At 42.2% G+C, this 22,412-nt stretch overlaps 1 protein-coding gene and 1 long non-coding RNA gene across 10 annotated transcripts in view; one reads left to right on the top strand and one right to left on the bottom strand.

Moving 5' to 3' along the window:
- The window catches only part of RALGAPA1 (Ral GTPase activating protein catalytic subunit alpha 1), a 201,988-nt gene that overhangs the window by 149,965 nt on the left and 29,611 nt on the right, over window positions 1-22,412 (bottom strand). For all 9 annotated transcript variants that reach the window (XR_014789084.1, XM_084843464.1, XM_084843455.1 and 6 more), the window contains exons 6-14: window positions 21,212-21,269; window positions 14,291-14,334; window positions 13,918-14,095; window positions 13,207-13,322; window positions 9,908-10,046; window positions 8,508-8,716; window positions 6,392-6,631; window positions 3,292-3,483; window positions 192-329 (exon numbers count right to left, since the gene is read on the bottom strand). Coding sequence is in view for 8 of the 9 variants with exons in the window: in XM_084843464.1 (XP_084699590.1) it covers window positions 192-329; window positions 3,292-3,483; window positions 6,392-6,631; window positions 8,508-8,716; window positions 9,908-10,046; window positions 13,207-13,322; window positions 13,918-14,095; window positions 14,291-14,334; window positions 21,212-21,269 (1,314 nt within the window). In the remaining variant the exon portion in view is untranslated. The remainder of the gene's footprint in view (window positions 1-191; window positions 330-3,291; window positions 3,484-6,391; window positions 6,632-8,507; window positions 8,717-9,907; window positions 10,047-13,206; window positions 13,323-13,917; window positions 14,096-14,290; window positions 14,335-21,211; window positions 21,270-22,412) is intronic.
- Window positions 2,785-22,308, top strand: LOC146357247 (uncharacterized). The gene is made up of 3 exons (XR_014789094.1): window positions 2,785-3,008; window positions 12,807-13,017; window positions 21,998-22,308. It is a non-coding gene; the product is annotated as an uncharacterized LOC146357247 (long non-coding RNA).

The raw sequence follows: 22,412 nt of genomic DNA, 5'->3' as shown, positions 1-22,412 counted from the left end.
GGTAACTAGTGTCCTATTGACTCAGTAAGCTAACTCAACCAAAACCAGAAACATTATATTAGTATTACTGCAAAGTATGTCCACTTATATTCAGAAAAAAATTAAGCAAATATATAGGACATGCAAAAGCAAGAATATTGGGAAAATGTTCAATGTGAGACAGCAAAATGAAAGGAAAAGATATCCCTTACCTGCAGTACTGCCTGTACTCCAGCTCGTATACCTTGTTCTAAGACATCCAAGTCAGATATTTTACGGGAAACCTCTTGATAACAACCATTTCTTGTCCAACTGGAATTTCGAGCAGGACCAGAATTACCCATATTTTCCTAAAACATACATGAGGGATTAATGCCTTCCAAATTTTCATAGATATGGTTTAAGTCTCACACATTCACTAGCTTGATGGGCATGAAATGTGCAAATGGGAGATACAAGTGAGGTTCCTATCCCCAATCCTAAAGCTCTGGTGAGTGTGTATAGCCCTTTAAACAAAGCAAAAATACCAATGATCAACTACCTGGAGGGAAAGCAGGAAGCTGCCCTGTCTTCCCCCTTTCCTGCCAAAGAAGTGACTAGTGAGATTTAAACTTTCTTTTCCTTTTAAAAAGGCTACATATATACAGTCCCCACTGCATTCTCTCTCTTTGATCAGAGCCAAAAATAGGAATCCTTACTCCCAATTCCTGTTGTTGTGTTTTTTAAAGGCATGGCATTGTCCATCCTTTGGAAAATATTGTCCCTTATTATAAGGCAGAGCCAAAACCTCCTCTGACTTCAATGGGAGGAGCATTCTGTCCTCCTAGATGTGCATTAAGAAGAGCAGAAGCCCCTTAACTCTTGAATCAGCTTTTAATGAAAGCACTGGCATGGCTATTCTACAGATCTCTTCTAGGGGAATTTTCAGAGAGCTGTGTTGGTCTGTTGCAGCCATGCCAGGATGTCGGTGTAAGCACCAACAGTTTTGTGAATGGTCACTATTATTATGTAATTATCACTGTCTGTACTTCCTGTATTTCATTTCCCTCATACCCTACTGTTTATAATCCACCCTACCCCACACCATGTGTATATATATATACCTGTAACTAACATCCCATGCATCCGATGAAGTGGGCTGTAGTCCACAAAAGTTCATGCCATAATAGATCTGTTAAGTCTTTAAGGTACCACAAGACTATCTGTTGTTTCTTCTAGGAGAATACTCCCTCAGCACTTTGCTGTGGCCACCATCCCTCTTCAACAGTGAATTGTTATTTATTGTTGTGTGTTTTCCATAAAGCTTGATCACACCAACACTATGCATTATCTGACCCATCTAGAGTTTCTCTCTTTTTCATATATATTTATATATAGCTGCTTAAATGTGATGAGAGCTTCTAACAGTCTCATGGCCAATCATATCTAAATAGAATAAAAGAGCCCAATTTTCTCCACATGATAGGTCCTGGATAAAAGGAAGGCAGCACCAGCTTCTGAAATCTATGTACCATGGGGTTAAGGTTATGCATAGACAAAAGGTTTGGGCCTAAGGATGCCCATCATTTTGAAAAGGCACAGATATGTATTAACATCTCTGCTCAGTTCCTTACCCCTTAGTGTTCATCTCCATCTCAACATGTACATGTAAACTGTACATATCTATTATCTCATATCTATTATCTCATATTTATTCTGAATTGTCATATTTATCCCTTCCTTCCTTCCACGTCTCAATGCCCCCCATCCCACTCCCATTGCTAAATTTAGACAGTACATTCCTCAGGGCATAGACTTGTTTATGTTATTCTGTAAAGCACCACATAGACTGACGGTACTATCTCTTGACCAAATTGATGGCTTGGAGCACTCATGCAAAAGGCTCAAAAGGTTTCTACACCCCCCAACATTATTAAGACCTGACTGAAGTCCCACATAGGGAACCAATGCACCACCAGTAGACTAAGAAATGCTTTTTACCTCAGGAATCTACAAATCTGGAGGAAGACAAATTACTCTCTTTACTTCCGCAAATGCTATTTAGGGCTGCCACCACTCTGCTTACTATGCTTTGTTCTACCCATCTTCAAGATTTTCAAGATCCTGTGTATATCACACACCCTCTTCCCCAGAGCCTTTCTTTACTTACTGTACTATGACAGATAGACCTTCCATGTCATGCCATATATTTTCATTTGTCAGTCTAGGCACGTGACATCTCAATCAGCACTGCTCGGCCTCCACACTTGATCTTTGAAGCCTGGAATCCTTCTCTACTAATCTTTTGACTCAACAACTTGGGAGGGCCTCCGTTCCCCTTAGGACTGGTAGGGGTAAGTAAACCTCAATGGGCTTGAAGTTTTGGTTACTCACCACCTTTTGTTTGGTTGCAGAAGCCAACTCCTATTGGCAAGTGGGCTGCCTATAGCTTGGAGGTCTGGTGACCTTTACTGCAACCTGACCTGATTTTGCTACCATTCTTGTTCCCACCAACCTGAAAACACACTTTGGCCTATATACATATGGAGGAAAGTCTGTCCTCTCAACAGAGGATGAAGTAGGGGATGAACTCCTCAAGCCTTCTTGAGCTATTTTTCTCTGTGTGCCTCTTTCCATTATCTTGGCACTGGGGAGTGTCACAGGTGGGCTGATGGACCACCAATGCTCTGTAGCAGCAGGAGGTACCACTGCCTCTTCCTTGCCTCCCCCTCCAGTCTTCCAATGGACACCCTAAATAAGGTGACTGAGGAGAGAGGAAGAATTTGCCTGGCCTGCTGAAATAAAATGAAACTAAAATTGAAACAAATGGAATGAGACTGACAGCTGAAAGTATTTGAAACCCTGCTTCCAAGGCATTGGGCAGGGCCATTCTAGGCACGAACTCCTTTGGAGTCAGCAGAAGTTTTCACTCTGCCTAAGTGCCAGTGGGCTATGCTTTACAGATGAAGAATGCCTATAGACACCATGACTTAAAACAACACTTTGGTTGGTAACAGTGGTACAGCTTGATTCCCAGCATGTGTAAGAAGGTAAAAGTACATTTAATTCAGATAAACATTAAAAGCAATATCTGTTTAGAAAGTCATAACCAAAAAGTGCTTGGTGGAATTTCCTTTGATATATCCTAGCATCTTTAAGGAAAATCAAGTGCAGTTCAAATTTGATAGTTTTAAACATACATTTCAGTATCCTTTGTTTCATTTTCCCAACATATACAATGAAAGAAAATGCTGCTATATGGCTAAAGATACTTGGTACTTGGAAAAAAAGAAACCAAATTAATTAACTTGAAGGAATTCCAATATTTTTTACCTCATCCCTTTCTTTTCCCTTCTCTGTTGAATTATGTTCTACAATGTTTTCATCACAGTCTATGTTTGAAGATGACACAATTTCTTCTGGTTCTTTCATAAATAAGGGTTTCTCCTCTTGTTGTATCCACTCCTGGTATACTTTTACCACTTTCCTCATGGCTGCTGCTTCACATATCGGCAGTAAAAATGCCTAGTAGGGAAAAAAAGGCTCATGACATTTATTATGGAACACAGTGCTTCCTGCTACAGTTACAGGTTTCATGCATTTTATCTTGAGATGATTGACTTAAAAAGCTACCCAACCAATTATACTTTCTTTCTAAGGGAACTATTGAAAACAAATTCAGGTTGGAAAGAATATAGGACCATCCAATCTGCTTCTGAAGGTACAGCAAAGGGCAAAAAAAGCAACACAAAACACAAAAACATGTGGGTTCAGGAGTACAGAACATGAGTTCCAAACATGGACTGTTACTCAGTCTGCCAGCTGGTCCTTACTGCTTCCTTTTGTAGGGGCTGCTAGGAATCTTGGAGCAATGTAACCAGAGCAAACAAATTAGTCAGGTGAGCTTAACTGAAAGCTGTCAAGATTTTTGACACTTGTACATAAACCTGCGCCTAGTTACCTGCAAAATACTTATTTGCAATATCTGAAGTTCAAGTTACATGTAACGCAAATGATTCAGTACATACATCTATATGTTATAAGGAGAGCCATTTTTTAAGAAGTTTTTTTAAAGTCTCCTAAATAGGCAGTTGCTACTTGCCTGTGACAGGGAGTCTCTGGATGAGCAAGATAGAGAAGTTTATGCCCAGAAGCTGCAGTGGATAAGATGGGACATTTTCTGGAGCCCACAGATTGGCAAAAGGATCACTGCTGACTGGAGAGTGCCAGAACCTTTGCTCTGCTAACACACACAAATGGGTGTGCAACTGATGTGCACACTAGGCTGTAGGCTAAGAGATTCCCCAATGTTCCTCTGCTGTTGCTACTGCAGTGCTTTCAATGACAGATGGGGACCACGGAGGGGCATAGCACAATGGCAGAGAGATATTTTCTTTGTCTGCCAAAAGTGTACTGGCATGGGTTTCCTTATTTTCCCTTGGATCATTTGGTAAAAAGAATGCATGTTTATCTTTCTGGATCCCTTTTAATAAAATGTTATGTTTCTGGTATGTATGCATGTGCATCTACAGTGAAGTGATGCTAAGGAGTTACCTTAACTTGCTTTCTCGAAGAGCAACCATACTGATTGTATCAAAAATGATAAATAGTGTGGTGGCAGCTTAAAGACTAAGGTTATGGTGGTAAGGGGCTTCAAAAACAAGACCCTACTTCACCAGGCATATGAAGCACACACTAAAGATCTGGAATATACACACACACACACACACATCCAGTGGGAAAAGGGAATCTATTCTACAAAAGGATATATTCTGAGAGCAGCTATCCAACACATCAGTCGCTCAACAGAAGTTAACAAAATCTGATCTCTACAGCTAACCTCAAATAAATTATACTTAAGTAATATTGGCTCATTTTACTTTGATGTGTGTGGCTAAAGGTGGATGGGGTGGGGCAAAGGGCGTGGTTAAGAAGGATTGATACTAAGAGATGGGGTCCACAATAACCTGGAGCTGACCTTGGGGAAAGGTCTGCTTTAACTGGATGAGCCTGGATTCCATTTTTCTAGTGTATTGATGTGACTCAGATAACTTAAATTGTTAGTCTACTTGCCCATACCAAACATTTTTGTTGGCTAGTATCTTTTATGGACTTATTTGCACAGCTAATGTTAATATTTATTGTGAGCCTTTTTTGGCACAGTTTACTGTGAAAAAGTGGCATATAAATAAACTAAATCAAACTGAAGAGCTGGTTATAAGCTGTCAAGGTTCCCCTGTTGCCTACTGAATACTCCAATAGCCAAAATCAACATTCAGACAAAAGGGCTGCTTTCCAAGGCTTTAATTCCATTTATCCTAATGAGGCATACAGATGCTAATTGCTTGAGACTCAGAGAAACTACAAAAGAACAGCCATCTAGGGGTTCTAAGAGTTAGTACGTCAGTGCGGCAATTCTCTGAACTTAAGGGGTGGGAGGGGAAGATCTCCCCCTCTCCCGTGATGCTTCTGGGTGCAGCTGTTGAAGTCACGCCAATCAGGCTGAGTGCTGAAGCTTGGTCCCTGCGATCTCTTGCTTGTGCCTGCATCTGCGCCTCGCGTCTAAAAGTTCAGGCTGTCCCTCACTTTCCACGCCTGGTTCGCTGTCACTCCCAAGGATGTGAGAGGGGGGGGCTCCCCCTCCAGCTGTGCCTCTGAAGTCTGAGAGAGTTCCTCCCTCACGAGTTGTCTCTCCTCTTCAGAATCAGAGCTGCTTTGGGACTCTATGAGCTCAGATACAACCCTGATATAAGCATTATAAGGGACATTCTAAAACTGACTAGTAGCCTAACTGAGGACGTTATTTGCACCTTAGACCTCAACATCCTAAGGACTGTAATTCAGCATGTTGTTGCATGTACACTGAAATCTCTATAGATCAAAATCAATTTTGAAAATTACTTTTATAATCAAGAGAAAAGCGGGGGCTTTAAACTGTTGCAGTGTGTCCCACACCCTCTGCCAGGAGTACTCCATTCAGCGCTCCAGGCTGCCTGAACAGGCGGTTTCTAGCGTGGTTTGGGAGGGGTTGCATAGAACACTCAGTTTTACCAGGCTGTTTACTCCTGTTGTGAGGATTTTCTCCTCAGCTGCTTCACTTCAATTTATGAAGCTTGTAATACTTTCCAAGACTGACAGTTATAATCATCAGACAAAATATTCATGGAGATTTCATAATATCACATCAGTTCAGCCAACGGAAGCCTGAGGATTCATCACTACCATGAATGGCAGTCACCACCAAATCTCTTAGAACATTACCATACAGATTATTGAAACCTACGATTTTGCCTCTGACCTACATATTAACTTCGAGTACAGTGGAATCAATTACGTGTACAGTATGCATAGGATGAAGCAAATGTTGAAAATTTTAAAAAACATGTTCACCCAAACAAAAATATTTTTTTTCAGAAATAGAGAAATTATTTACCTGACGAAAGATTTCTGTAAGAAAGTTAACATTACTTCTTTTAGAACAAAAAACTTTGCGGACTATTTCTATATCTGTGAGATGTTCTTCATCAATACTGCAAAGACTGGAGGAACTAGGTTCTCTTTCAGTTAGTGTGCTTGTGTTAGAATGAGACTGTTCTGGCTCTGTATTTCTATCAGGTCTATCAGTACTGTCGTTTTTGTTGTCTTCTCTAGATGCCAGGCTAGCAGCTGCTCTCTGGAACCAGAAATGAAGAGACAAATATGCAAGCTGGTTAGCTTTTACTGTGACAATGCAAATAGTACACTGCAGAGAGTAGATGTAGTATGGTGCAGAGACTAGAGCAAGGGTATTAAACCCCCTTCTGCCTGAGGACCAAATTCCATTGTGAAGAAGCTCTTGGGGGCTGCATTCCACTGGTGTGTGGGGCTGAAGGGAAAGCCGTGGGGGCAAAATACCAAAAATACCACCATATTTTAGCTTAAAACTTTTCCTGACAGTAACAAAGCCCTAGGAGAGGCACTTCAGCTTTTTAGAATGGGGAAAAATTTACAAAAGCCAGGAAACTACCAAATGATCAGCATTCAGGGCGAAAGGGGGCATGGTCATCTGTGGAACCCTGGGGGCTGGACCGGGGCCTCAGGTTGCCCAGATTTGGTCCCCAAGCCTGAAGTTCTGCACCCCTGGGCTAGAGTGTGAACTAAGAAGCTTACATCCCTCAAACACCAAGTGTAAAGTGGAGGCTAAATGTATGAGGTGTGAGTCAGAAAGTTTCCATTTCAAATCTCACTTCAAGCATGAATTCATGAGGGGGCCTTAAGCAAGTCACTGTTCGCTCAACATCAGCACCCCCCTACCCCTAGCACAACATCTGGAACATGAGGAAAATAAATACTGACCTACACTGTAACAACCCTGTAAGGTTTACCGAGATAATGGTACTGAAGCGCTCTGAAGACTCTAAAGAGCTATATAAATGCTATGATTATCATTACTGCCTCCAAAGTGGCATTCTGTGCTTCCAACAGGGCAGAATTGGGTGGCTCTCCCTCCAACAATGAAACTCTCATCCTGAACATTTGTTATAAGAAAACCTGTGTTCTGAGTTGCAGAAGCTTCACTTTCACTTCACTTATGCTGAACTCCACAAATTCTGGCTGGTCTTGGTAGTTCCAAGGGGAAAATGATATATATTATATATATTCATATATAAATGAAATAAAAAAGATTGTTGTCACCACAACCCTGCTCATTCCCCAACTTGGAGAAGAGTTCTTGTCTCTGATGTTATGCTGAATTTGCCTTGTGCTGGAACACAGCACAAGGTCAGGAAGGATTCTGCTCCCTCCCTCTCTCCCTCCTTCCCTAGCTTCAAGGTGAGAAAGAGGGCAGAGGCTCCTCTTTGTAGTTACCTCTGAAGCACAGTACAACTGTTGGAACAAATCCCCGGCCCTCCTCTCCAACTCCAAGGTCAAGGGAAAGATAAACTCATCATGCTCTCAAGAGGGGGGTGGGATTCACTAGAGGGACACTTACCTTGGCAAATGTATTTGTGGACATCTGACAAAGTAGCTGGAAGGCTGATGATGTGCCAAATAGCATGGGATAGAATGCTGGACTTTAAGTGGAGAGACCTAATACCTGCTCAGTCACATAGCTCACTGGGTGACCTTGGGCCAGTCACTCAGCTAGGTCGGGGTAGGCGACAACACCCCCGCTTCTAAAAAAAGGGTGGGGAATGACATCTGTAGCTGCTGCAAAGTGCCAAGAGGGTTAAATTTAGCTTGAAAACAATGTAGTGCTCTGTAGTGTTTTGCCACCAAATTTTGGTGGCAAACCAGCAATTTTGGCATTTTTTTGAGGGGCTGCCCCATGGAGTGCAGCCCATGATGGGGGATCCAGGGGGTGGAAATGGCCCCCAGACCTCTGGATGTTGCCCATACTGCCCTGGCCAAGATCTACCTCACAGGAGTGCTGTGAGAATCACAGCGAAGACCACCCAGATCACACCAACCAGAGCTCCTTGGAAGAACAGTGAGATAAAAATGAAATAAAGCAGGAGGAACCGCCTCTTCCCTTCTCAGTCCCACCCATAACATCTTTTTGATTCTACCTGAATATTCTTTGGCACGATTTCACCTTCCATTCCAGGAATCTGAGGTCCTGTGTGAGGTTTTGGCTCAAGCCAGAAAGACACCAACCATCGGATGACAATAACACGAGCTTTAAGGAAAGGTTCCTTTGTGCAATATATTGCTTCATTGGTTTCAGCATCTTTTTTTATCATTACATAATGTGGCTTTGGTCTCATCTGTGGTATCTCTGTAGGGAAGAAAACAATGTCTATATAATAAGATGAAAACAGGTATCAGATCAAACCCCAAGGACCCATTTTGAATTGCTGGATGTTTAAATATCACTAAAAATGCAGAACCTTTTTATTCCCTGATTTGAGATGGGGGCAATTTCTCAGTAATAATCAAACTATTATTCTCTCACTAAGCACAACAATCTACAGTTTACAATTGAAAAGCTTGTTTACAAGTTTACTTGAAATTTATAGGATAACTAAATGCTAGCAATTTGAATTGCATTTTATTATAACTTTTTTTATTAAAAGAGTTAAGCACAACACAACTATTTATTTATTTATTTCATTTATATTCCGCCGTTTTTCCTCCTTAAGGAATCCAAGGCAGCGTACATAATCCTCCCCCTTTCCATTTAGCCTCACAAGTTAGGTTGCGCTGAGAGTCTGTGACTGGCTCAAAGTCACCCAGTAAGCTTCCATGGCTGAGTGGACACTAGAACCCGGATCTCCTGACTCCCAATCCAGCCCTCTAGCCACTATACCACACTGGCTCTAGATATGGATTACACTGGACGTTACTGAAATGCGGTATCTTTTGCAATGAAACAAATACATACTAAAAGCCAGTAACAACAGTGCTAATACAGAGCAGAATTTACCTCAAATTGTTTGACAGGGGTGATGCATATTACAGAAAGATAAATTTACACTGCAATCCTATGCACACTTACTGGGGAGTAAGTCCCACTGAACATAATGTGGCTTACTTCTGAGTAGACATGCACAGGACTGCACTGTTAATTGAGTATGTCAGACCTGTGATATAAGCTGCCACAAGTTATTTTCCATACTGTAAGGGAAAAAATAAAACTCTGCTTCATTTTTTTGGTTTTGTTTATAGAAGCTACCTGCTCACTCTTCTGCAGTGCCTTTATGCATGTCCTCCACAAATGATTTCTTTAAAATTTCTTACCTCTAGCAAGACTGTCCTCAGACTAAAAAAATAATCTCATTCCCTCCCATAACAAAGGGATAGGATAGGGTTGCAGATGGCTATACTTAGTATAAGCTGTCTGCAGTACTACCAATACAAAAGACCTGCCATTCAGAAGCAGACAAGAAAGCAAAATACTATGTCACTGTGTCATACATTATATTACAAAATGGAAAATGATACAAACAGATATTTAAATAATGCTTACCAAGTACAGGGTTATACAAGCTGCTCTCCTTACACATGTTTGGAAAAATATGAGGCAAATAATATTTCTTAAAATGCGAAAATAAGAATGAAAATCCCTTTTCTTGGTTTTCTTTATTCTTCCATTCCAGACTTTTGACCTGCAATATGAATTTTGGATTATTTATGTTTATTTCAGAGGCAAATAGATACAGCACTAGAGACCAAACATATAAGATATTTGAGATACCATTAATAAAAATATTTGTTCTCTTTTATTGACACATTCTCCATCTTTCTCTGTGTAGTTTAATGTGTTCCTATTTTAAACAGAGCAGAAATAGTGTAGTAATTATAATTTAATTACTGTTCAACCTCAGGATCATCAACACACAAGATACGGTATTTGTTTCTTGGCATGACTCTGTTTTGTATGCAGGATGGAACAGAGGCATTCATAATCTCCGAGGAAAATGTTGGGAGAGACATTTAATGCACATCAGAATGCCTGAATCTAGTGGTTACTCTATAGTTAACACAAAACCAAAGGTCTTAAGACTGGATAACATTTTTTAAAAGTACCTTTGACACAATGCAACATATACTGTTTGTTTCGTATTTATGTAAAAGGTCTAAGATATACATAAATTATATCTTCTAGACATCGGTGCCTGCCTGCAACAATGGACTGGATGAGAGCTAATAAACTGAAACTCAATCCAGACAAGACTGTGATGCTGTTAGTGGGTGGTTCTTCTGACTGGATGAAGGGTGTTCAACCTGTTCTGGATGGGATTGCACTCCCCCTGAAGGAGCAGGTTCATAGCTTGGGGGTTCTCCTTGAGCCATCTTTGTCACTTGAGGCTCAGGTGGCCTCAGTGGCATGGAGTGTCTTCTACCAACTTTGGTTGGTGGCCCAGCTACACCTCTATCTGGACAAGGATAACATGGCTTCAGTTGTCTATGCTCTGGTAACCTTCAAGTTAGAGTACTGCAATGCACTCTATGTGGGGCTACCTTTGAAGACGGTTCAGAAGCTGCAGCTCATGCAAAATGTGGCGGCCAGACTGATAACAGGGACCAGAAGGTTCGAACATATAATACCGACTCTGGCCCGCTTGCACTAGCTGCCTCTATGTTTCCAAGCCCGACTCAAGGTGCTGGTTTTAACCTATAAAGCCTTACAATGCTTGGGACCACAATACCTGATGAAGCGCCTCTCCCAACATGAACCTACCCGTATACTACACTCAACATCTAAGGCCCTCCTCTGGCTGCCTACACCGAGGGAAGCTTGGAAGACAGCGACAAGGGAGAGGGCCTTTTCAGTGGGGGCACCCAAATTCAACAATATCTTTTCGGCACCAGGTTAAGACCTTTCTCTTCTCCCAGGCATTCGGCAACATATGATAAGTTTTAATTGATCCTGGAATGCGTTATGGTTATGGTTGTTTGCTTTTGAGATTGTTTGTTTGAAGTTGTTTTAGATGTATGTTTCTTTTGTGTATATTGTCTGTTCATGTGTTTTTTTTATGTAAATGGTTTTTAATCTCTGTATATTGTATTTTTAATGTTTTAATGTTTGTAAACTGCCCAGAGAGCTTCAGTTATTGGGTGGTATAGAAATGTAATGAAGAAGAAGAAGAAGAAGAAGAAGAAGAAGAAGAAGAAGAAGAAGAAGAAGAGACAAACAAGGAGACTAAATCTGGCAAATAGACAATATGATTTTGCGGGAAACAAGTGTGCACGTGCCTTCTCTTCCAGTTCTGCAACACTACCTAATTTTTATCAAACCTGAAACTAAGGTGTAACACAGGAACCCTACAATTTTTTGGCTCTCCCCATCCAACGGTGGAGAGATATGACTGTCCTCAGGGAGGGAAGCCTGACCTTGCAAACCTGCTCAAAGGTGTGCAGCTGGTAGTTCTCCAACAGCGGAGCTCTGACACTGGAGAATACAAAAAGGATGTGTGCCAGGACAGGCTGTGGATCCACAGGACCCAAAGCCCCCTCATGCTGTCGAAATGCTTGTGGAATGGGGGAAGAACTATACCAGCCTCGGAAATGGCTTAATTCATTTCACTCCCATGGGAATCATCATAAAAGAGACTGGGCTGATTCAGACAATCAAACAGCCCACCGTGACTTAATCCACAGTGGGCTGTGGTGCTTCTTGGTGTGTATGGGCAGCCATTTTGAAGCCACAGCTTGTCGTGTTGTCCGAACCCAGGTGGCAGGGGTTATGCAAGGATTAAACAACCCTCGCATAACCCATGGCCTATTCTAGGGTTACGGAAGGATTGTTTAACCCTCATACACCCCCTGCTGCCCAGGTTTGGATGACATGACAAACTGTGGCTTGAATATTCAAAAAATGCCTGGCACATGCCACAACCCACAATTGCTTAAACAAGCCATGGTGGGTAGTGGTGATCGTAAGAACTGGGTCAATGTAAAAGAGAAAGTAAAACAAAAAGAAAATAAATGGCTTGATATGGCCAAATAGTAAAGGGGGAAAAGCCATGCCTCTCCAGCCTACTGGTATGAGCCGACAGGACACTGGAAAAGGGAATTCCTCCACCTCTATTCCTCCCTGTACCTCTCCCATATGATTGCTCTCTAAGAGGTCATATTCACTTAAGTAAACCTGAATTCAGTGAAGGTTTCAGAGTTCCACAAAATCAGAGATCTCTCTATCGAATTTAAGGAAACTTAAAAACAGGTTTTCACCACATTCAAGTATTTGGGGAGAGGGTCTTGGTCAAATTTGACAAAATACAAACTGCACAATTTTCAATTTTGCAAAATTTCTGCTACAGAAGGCAAACATATAAAAGAATTATAGTGGAGGGAAGTAAGATATTGAGTTCCTAAATAAATATAAAAAATTCCTAAATGAACATAATATTTTTACTGTAAAGGTCCCGATGCTGGGAAAGACTGAAGACAAAAGGAGAAGGGGACGGCAGAGGATGAGATGGCTAGATAGCATCACTGATGCAATGAATATGAACTTGAGCATGATCCGGGAGAGAGCGGGGGACAGGAAGGCCTGGCGTGCTATGGTCCATGGGGTCACGAAGAGTTGGACATGACTTAACGACTGAACAACAACAACAACAACAAACTAAGGTATACATATGTACTAAATGTAAAGCAATATTTTATGCAATTAGACTATTAAAATTGCTTTAAACGGATGGCCATTTTTGGCAAGAGAAAGAAATTTTACTGGCGTGGAACTCATGCAGTCAAAAATAGTAAAATTATATATTAGTTAGAAAATCATTTATACAAGAAAATGAAAACAAGACGACATACCTGAATTACTATATATTTCAAAAGAGCTTCTAAAAAATAGCTTGTTAGATCATCTTGTCCTTTATCTCCTGATTGTGGCTGGACAAGTGGAGTAATTTCTTCTACGGTCACTTGTGCTGTACAAATGATAAACATTCAAGTTGTCAAGTTTGGCATGTTTCATTATGAAAGCTAATAGGCACTATTATTCTCAGCTTATAGGCATAACCACATAGCTATCTTTACTTTGAGGCTGCTTTTGCTCACTCAGGGAACCCCAAATTATGCAGAGAAGAATATTAAAGGAACCTTGATTCCAAGTAAATGAACCAATTTTTATATTGTGCTCAATTATAAACCACTACGAATCACTACAATATTCAGGGTAGATTCCATTCTCTCACAACAATGCACATGGAACTATTGCCATAAAGTTCAATGAGCCCTCTTTGAGCCATCATGAACTCTATATATTACCTCCAAAATCAGTTGCTGGGGAACATGAGCAGGAGGGTGCTCTAACTGTGCTCATGTCCTACTTGTAAGCTTCCAATAGGACTCTGGTTGACTACTGTGCAAATACAATGTTGAATTAGATAGATCTTTGGTCTGAACCTGCACAGCGCTTAATCTCAATGTTAAACTTAGAGGGACCTACTTCTGAGTAAATATGCTTAGGACTGTGCTGGCAATCACAAAAACAGTGTATGACTATGACCATTACATACTTACTTTCCTGAACATTTATCACAGGGTTAATGAGATTTTCTAGTGTTTGAGGCCCATGTTCAGACTGTGGCGGTGGAAATCCAGGAATTAAACAAGAAAACATGCACAGCTGTTCTTTACTACAATTATTCTGAAGTGCTTGTAACCATAAGAGGAAGAGACGTACACCTTCACGACGAATCTTTAAAAATGAGATAAAATGTTTTAATGTCACATTAATTTACGGGAAAAGTTTAATATTTCAACATCAGTATGATTCCAGAGTTTAAACAACTTAAGATTCATCCCATTCAATTCAATGAGACTTGAATAAGATTTCTAAATAGTACAATATGATTCCCCTAATGATATGAATGTTAAAGGTTATTGGCCATACCTTTAACGAATTCCCCGTGTGAAGTAATTTCTTTAAAATCAAACCTGAAAAGAAAATCACACAACATTTCTCAATATTCAATATTTGCTTCATGGTCAATGCAAGGTGTGAGAGTTCTCGGTCGGACTTGATAAAGTCTTCTTAACAAGTCCTTGGCAACCTCTAGATTAATCTTGGTGAGCTTGATGTCCTCTGGCAACAGGCTCAATGCCAGAAGTGAGAAAAGATCACCTACTCTGATCAGATCACCCGAGCAGATCAGATTCATCACTGTCATGGAGCACAAGCACTCAAACAAGTCACAGCATTAGATACAGAATCCAAAAGAGATATAATGCTGAAGTTCAAAATCTCTCTCATTCTTAGAACTTGTTATTGTTTTCCCCTTACAATTGAAATTGTGTTCAAACTTTTTATTGAAATTAAAGTCTAATCGAAGTCTAGTATTTATTTATTTATGTATTTATTTATGACATTTCTTGGCCGCCTTTCAGGGCAGAAGCCCCCCCAAGGCGGCTTGCAGCAATAAAATACATAAGAACAGTTAAAATATTAAAAGTGATAAAAACATAAAAACAATACAAACAATAATAACAGCCAACAATAAAACCAGCAACAACGTTAACAGCAGTAACAGCAACAATAGCAGTCATATCAAGAGAAGACCAAGGTAAGACAATATGTTTTCAAGGCCTTCTAAAAAGTCTGCAATGATGGAGCATGGCGGACCTCCAATGGCAGCATGTTCCAAAGGTGTGGGGGCTACAGCAGAGAAGGCCCTCTCACATGTGACCATCCAGCTGACTGCTCTCACAGGTGGGCACATGAGAAGGGCCTCTCTTTCTGATCTTAAAGTGCAGGCAGGCTGATATGGGTGAAGGCGGTCCTTCAAGTAACTTAGTCCCAAACCGTTTAAGGCTTTAAAGGTACAAACCAGCCCTTTGAACTGGGCTTGTAAACACACTGGTAAGCAGTGCAGCTGGCACAGTATAGGCATTATGTGATCGAATCGCCTCACCCCCACCAATACTCGGGAGGCCACATTCTGCATAAGCTGAAGTTTCCAAACCGTCTTCCAAGTCAGCCCCACATATAGCACATTACAGTAGTCCAGCCTGGACATCACTAGTGTGTGGATAACTGAGGCAAGGTGCATGCTCTCCAGAAAAGGCCACAGTTGGCGTACCAGCCTAAGCTGGTAAGAAGCACTCCTGGACACTGCAACCACCTGGGCTTCCCCAGTTAGCTCACAGTCCAGAAGGGCTCCCAGACTGCACATTTGGTCTTTCAGGGGGAGTGCAACCCCATCTAAGACCAGTTCTAAACCACCATCTGAAGTAGTTAGTTTCCCAACCCACAGTACCTCCATCTTGTCTGGATTAAGTTTGAGCTTGTTCACCCTCATCCATCCCAAAACAGCCTCCAGACACTGGTTCAAGAGTTCCACAGCCTCCCTGGGATGTGCAGATGGAAACGAGAGGGAGAGCTGAGTATCATAAGCATACTGATGACATTTCAGCCCAACCTCCTGATGACTTCCCCCAGCGGTTTCATGTAGATGTTAAAAAGCATGGGGGGCAAGACAGAACCTTGCAGCACCCCACAGGCTAATGGCCATGGGGTGGAGCTAAAGTCGACCAGCACCACTTTCTGAAACTGGTCCTCCAGAAAGGACCAGAACCACTTTAAAAACTCCCAAGCCCAATCCAGATAAACAATCCAGAAGGATACCATGGTTGGTGGTATCGAAAGTCACTGAGAGGTCCAGAAGAACCAACAGGGTTGCACTCCCCCCTCCATTCCCTGGCGTAAGTCATCAACCAGGGTGACCAAGGCTGTTTCCATCCCATAACCAGGCCTGAAATCTGATTGGAATGGATCTAAATAATCAGTTTCATCCAAAACAGCTTGGAGTTGTGAGGCCACCACACTCTCCAGCACTTTGCCCCAAAATGGCAAATTTGACACAGGGTGGTAATTATCTGGAACCATAGGATCTACATTTGGTTTCTTCAGCAAGGCCCTCACCACAGCTTCCTTAAAAGCTGCGGGGACCTCGCTGTCCCGCAAGGAGGCATTTACCACCTCAGAGGTCCAGATATCCAGCCCAGCTCTGGCAGATTTCACAAGCCAGGATGGGCAAGGGTCTAAAGGGCAAGTAGTAGGCCTCAGTCCTTCAAGCAGTTTGTCCACATCCTCAGGTTGCACAAGCCGAAAGGTATCCATAACATGACTAGATGGTGCACCAGCCCCGTCCATATCAGACTCTGTCAAATCAATGACATCCAAGTCAGTACAAATACAAGCTATTTTATCTGCAAAGTGTCTGGCAAATTGTTCACAGCAGGCCTTTGTGGGTTTGAGTTCTTATGTTCCAAGGCCTAAGCCCAAGAGGCCTTTAACCACACAAAAGAGCTCTGCTGGACGACACTGAGCAGATGCAATGGTGGCGGAGAAGTAGGATTTCTTCGCCGCCATCACCACCACAGAATAAGATCGCAAGTGGATTCTTATCTGTGTTTGATTGTATTCATTCCGAGTCTTCCGCCATTTGCGCTCTAATTGCCAACACAGTTGTTTCATCATCCTCTGCTCCTCAGAATACCGAGGAGCTGACATGGTTCTACGACTAGGTCAAGGATGTTTGGGAACAATCATATCAATAGCCTGGGTCATCTCCTCATTCCAAGCGGTGACCAGGACCTTGGCAGGACCACCGGCTAAGCCTGCAGGAAAATCCCCAAGAGACCTCAAAAATGCATCCGGATTCATCATTCTCCGGGGGCAGACCATCAAATTTGGTCCCCCACCCCTGTAGAGGTTACAGGTGGCCTGAAGATCAAAATTGATCAGATAATGATCTGTCCATGCCAAAGGAGTCACTACTGGCTCCCACACCTGCAGATCATTTTCTCCCAATCCTGCATGGAAAACCGGGTCCAAAGTGTGTCCTGCCTCATGTGTTAGACAAGATATTATTTGAGACAGGCCCATGGCTGACATGGCGGCCATGAAATCTTGAGCCGCTCCTGACAAAGTAGCCTCACAATGAATATTAAAGTCCCCCAAGATCATAAGCATTGGGATCCTCAACATCACGCTTGAGACCACCTCAGTCAGCTCTGGCAGGAATACCGTTTGGCAGCAAGGTTGGCGGTAGACCAACAGAATCCCTCTCCTGTTTTGGGTGCCCAACACCAGGTTGTTCAGTCGTTCAGTCGTGTCCGACTCTTTGTTACCCCATGGACCATAGCACGCCAGGCCTTCCTGTCCTGCGCTCTCTCCCGGAGTGTGCTCAAGTTCATATTCATTGCATCGGTGATGCTATCTAGCCATCTCATCCTCTGTTGTCCCCTTCTCCTTTTGCCCTCAGTCTTTCCCAGCATCAGGGTCTTTTCCAGAGAGTTTTCTCTTCGCATTAGGTGGCCAAAATATTTGAGCTTCAGCTTCAGTATCTGTCCTTCCAATGAGCACTCAGGCTTGATTTCCTTTAGGATGGACTGATTTGACCTCCTTGCAGTCCAGGGGACTCGTAAGAGTCTTCTCCAGCACCACAGTTCGAAAGCATCAATTCTTCGGCGCTCAGCCTTCCTTACAGTCCAGCTCTCACAGCCATACATTACTACTGGGAAAACCATAGCTTTGATTAGACGGACCTTTGTTGGCAAGGTGATGTCTCTGCTTCTTACTCTGCTGTCTAGGTTTGCCACAGCTTTCCTCCCAAGGAGCAAGCGTCTTTTAATTTCATGGCTACAGTCACCGTCTGCGGTGATCTTGGAGCCCAAGAAAGTAAAATCTGTCACTGCTTCCATTTCTTCCCCTTCTATATGCCAGGAAGTGATGGGGCCAGATGCCATGATCTTCGTTTTTTTAATGTTGAGTTTCAAACCAGCTTTTGCACTCTCCTCTTTCACCCTCAACAAGAGGCTCTTGAGATCCTCTTCGCTTTCTGCCATTAGGGTGGCATCGTCTGCATATCGGAGGTTGTTGATAATTCTCCCAGCAATCTTAATTCCGACCTGTGATTCATCCAACCCGGCATTTCTCATGATGTACTCTGCATATAAGTTAAATAAGCAGGGTGACAATATGCAGCCTTGTCGTACTCCTTTCCCAATTTTGAACCACTCGGTTGTTCCATGTCTGGTTTTTACTGTTGCTTCTTGACCCTCGTACAGGTTTCTCAGGAGACAGGTAAGGTGGTCTGGTACTCCCATCACTTTCAGAATTTGCCACAGTTTGTTGTGATCCACACAATCAAAGGCTTTAGCGTAGTCAATGAAGCAGAAATAGACGTTTTTCTGGAATTCTCTTGCTTTCTCCATGATCCAGCGAACGTTGGCAATTTGATCTCTAGTTCCTCTGCCTCTTCGAAACCCAGCTTGTACTTCCGGTAGTTCTCGGTTCACATACTGCTGAAGCCTAGCTTGTAGGATTTTGAGCATCACCTTGCTGGCATGTGAAATGAGCGCAATTGAGCGGTAGTTTGAACACTCTTTGGCATTGCCCTTCTTTGGAATTGGAATGTAAACTGACCTTTTCCAGTCTTGTGGCCACTGTTGAGTGTTCCAGATTTGTTGGCATATTGAATGCAGCACTTTAACAGCATCATCTTTTAGGATTTTAAATAGCTCAGCTGGAAGACTGTCATCTCCGCTAGCTTTGTTGTTAGTAATGCTTCCTAAGGCCCACTTGGCTTCACTCTCGAGGATGTCCGGCTCAAGTTCAGTGACTGCACTATCATGGCTATCAGGGACATTCAAATCTTTCCTGTAGAGTTCTTCTGTGTATTCTTGCCACCTCTTCTTAATCTCATCTGCTTTTGTTAGGTCCCTGCCTTCTTTGTCCTTTATCATGCCCGTCTTTGCACAAAACGTTCCCTTGCGATCTCCAATTTTCTTGAAGAGATCTCTAGTCTTTCCCATTCTGTTGTTTTCCTCGATTTCTTTGCATTGTTCATTTAAGAAGGCCTTCTTGTCTCTCCTTGCTATTCTCTGGAACTCTGCATTCAGTTGGATATATCTCCCCCTATCTCCCTTGCTTTTCGCTTCCCTTCTTTCCTCAGCTACTTGTAAAGCCTCATCAGACAGCCACTTGGCTTTCTTGCATTTCTTTTTCTTTGGGATGGATTGAGTTGCTGCCTCCTGACAATGTTACGGACCTCCATCCATAGTTCCTCAGGGACTCTGTCTATCAGGTCTAATCCCTGAAATCTATTCCTCACCTCCACGGTATATTCATCAGGGATATGATTTAGGTCATACCTGAATGGTTTAGTGGTTTTCCCTACGTTCTTCAATTTCAGCTGAAATTTTGCAACAAGAAGCTCATGATCTGAGCCACAGTCAGCTCCAGGTCTTGTTTTGACTGACTGTATAGAGCTTCTCCATCTTTGGCTGCAAAGGACATAATCAATCTGATTTCGATATTGACCATCTGGTGATGTCCATGTGTAGAGTCGTCTCTTGTGCTGTTGGAAAAGAGTGTTTGCTATGATCAGCGTGTTCTCTTGGCAAAACTCTATTAGCTTTTGTCCTGCTTCATTTTGTACACCAAGGCCATGCCTGCCTGTTATCCCAGTGATTTCTTGACTTCCTACTTTAGCATTCCAATCCCCTATGATGAAGAGGACATCTTTTTTTGGTGTTAGTTCTAGAAGGTGTTGGAGGTCTTCATAGAACCGATCAACCTCAGCTTCTTCGGCCTCAGTGGTTGGGGCATAGACTTGAATTACTGTGATGTTGAATGGTTTGCCTTGGATTCGTACTGAGATCATTCTATCGTTTTTGAGATTGTACCCCAGTACTGCTTTTCCCACCCTTTTTTTGACTATAAGTGCTACTCCATTTCTTCTAAGGGATTCTTGCCCACAGTAGTAGATATGATGGACACCTGAATTAAATTCGCCCATGCCTGTCCATTTTAGTTCACTGATTCCCAAGATGTCGATGTTCAATCTTGCCATCTCATGTTTGACCACCTCCAGCTTACCTTGATTCATTGATCTGACATTCCAGGTTCCTAAACAATATTGTTCTTTACAATATTGGACTTTCTTTTCACCACCAGACACATCCACAGCTGAGTGTCCTTTCGGGTTTGGCCCAGCCGCTTCACTCTTTCTGGCGCTCCTTGGAAATACCCTCTGCTCTTCCCCAGTAGTATATTGGACACCTTCCGACCTGAGGGGCTCATCTTCCGGCGTCATCTCTTTTAGCCTTGTGATATGTTCCATGGGGTTTTCTTGGCAAGAATACTGGAGTGGGTTGCCATTTCCTTCTCCGGTGGACCACATTTTGTCAGAACTCTCTGCCATGACCTGTCCGTCTTGGGTGGCCCTGCACGGCATAGCTTATGGCTTCACTGAGTTACGCAAGCCCCTTCGCCACAACAAGGCAGTGATCCATGAAGGGGCCAACACCAGATACAGACACTCAAAACTGGCTGACTGTTGGATAGGGCATCTGACCAGGGGGATCGAATCCCTGTAGACCATGGCCACCCCCACTCCCTGCCCGTCTAGTTGAGATTGGTGCTGCATGAGAAATCCTGGCAGACACATTTGGGAGAGACTGACTCCTCCCTGTTCATCCAACCAGGTTTTGGTAACACAAGCCAGGTCGGCATGTTCTTCAGCTATAAGCTCAGAAATGATGTTACCTTTTTGAGTAGCCGACCTGGCATAGTAGGGTTTACAAAGATCACAAAGTCACTCTGAGGCCATGTCCAGTTTACAGGCCATCAAATAGCCATCCCCTGCTTTAATCTGTGGTATCTGAATCCCCCCTCTCACAACAGAACATTAGAAATGGCAGTAGATTACACTTTATAAGACAGATTTCACTTTATCATTTTTCTAATATTTTTAAAAATACTAATTAGTAAAAGTACGAATACGGTTACTGTATTACCAATACATACCAATACTGTGAAATTGCCATCTTTGATGAATTCTTTCTGGAAGAAGTTGTAATATTTTCTACAACAAGAGCAGTCAACAAATACACAATTCAGTTATTGGAGCAAAATGGCTGCTCTCTATCAGGCATCATCTAATGAAAGACACACCACCACCAGAAATGAAAGCACACATTTCTCTGATGTGACAAGAAGAGTGAGCAAAAGGGATTAAGTACTCTTAACTAACTAACACTGTTAATTTAAGGCTAAAAAGAGCTTGCATGATCTTATGTTATTTCATTTAATACAATTATATACTGCCTTATCTTTAAAGTAACTAAAGGTGGCCCTGTTTTCATTACGGGACTGTATTTTAAGGTTCTTACAAGTTTGCCAACCACTTTTTAAATTTAAATAAAGCTTTCATCTCAGCATTCATCATCAGAGTGAGTTGCTTACAAATTTAAGCAAAAGCAATGCTGCCATTTCACAGGAAAAAGTAAAAGAAATGTGTTTTAAAATGACAAAAAAGCCACTCCTGTAAATAAACAAGGCACTGTAATTCTATACGCCTAACCTATGATATCTTGTTGGTCCCCCTAACCTCTGCAGGGGTGGGGGACCAACAAGATATTCCAGGCTGCCTTGGAGCAGTGGGTAAATTGGCACTACTATTGGCTCAAGTTTTCTTTTGTAAAGTTATAAAAGCTTACACAACTTTATTTGCTGAACTCAAGGATGCCAATTAAATTGCGTAACTGATGTTTATATTTTACAACAATTTTTTTTAAATTTCCACCTACACAGATCAAGTTGCAAGCAAGAGAGGAAGTTTTAAGTATAAATACTTGAAACTTTTTCAAGTATTTATCCCAGCTGTAAGGAGACAGAAGTCTAAACATCAGACATGAACCATTATAAGACAAATCCAGAGAAATGCATGTCCAGAAGAGTTTGGAGCTTTCCCCCCAACAGTCAAACCCTCACACTGCATGCCACATCAGTTTTCAGATTTGGGAGGAATTTCATTAGTAGCAGTTCGCAATATGACATGGAATTAAATCAAAGTCCCTCTGGGTAGACAAGTCTCTGGTGCACCTAAAGAAGCTCTTTGGATTGTGGCCAATTAAAACCATCTCTATCGTCCTCCCTCTTTCATAATCTGACACCTGGCAATGTAAAAAACTTCAAACAAGACAGCCTAACTAAAAGTCAAAGAGCT

This window comes from Heloderma suspectum, chromosome 1 (genome assembly GCF_057233095.1).
Source record: "Heloderma suspectum isolate Gila_16-S chromosome 1, 16-S_ref, whole genome shotgun sequence".
In the NCBI taxonomy this organism is placed as follows: Eukaryota; Metazoa; Chordata; class Lepidosauria; order Squamata; family Helodermatidae; genus Heloderma; species Heloderma suspectum.
This window is presented reverse-complemented; position numbering and strand designations above follow the sequence as displayed.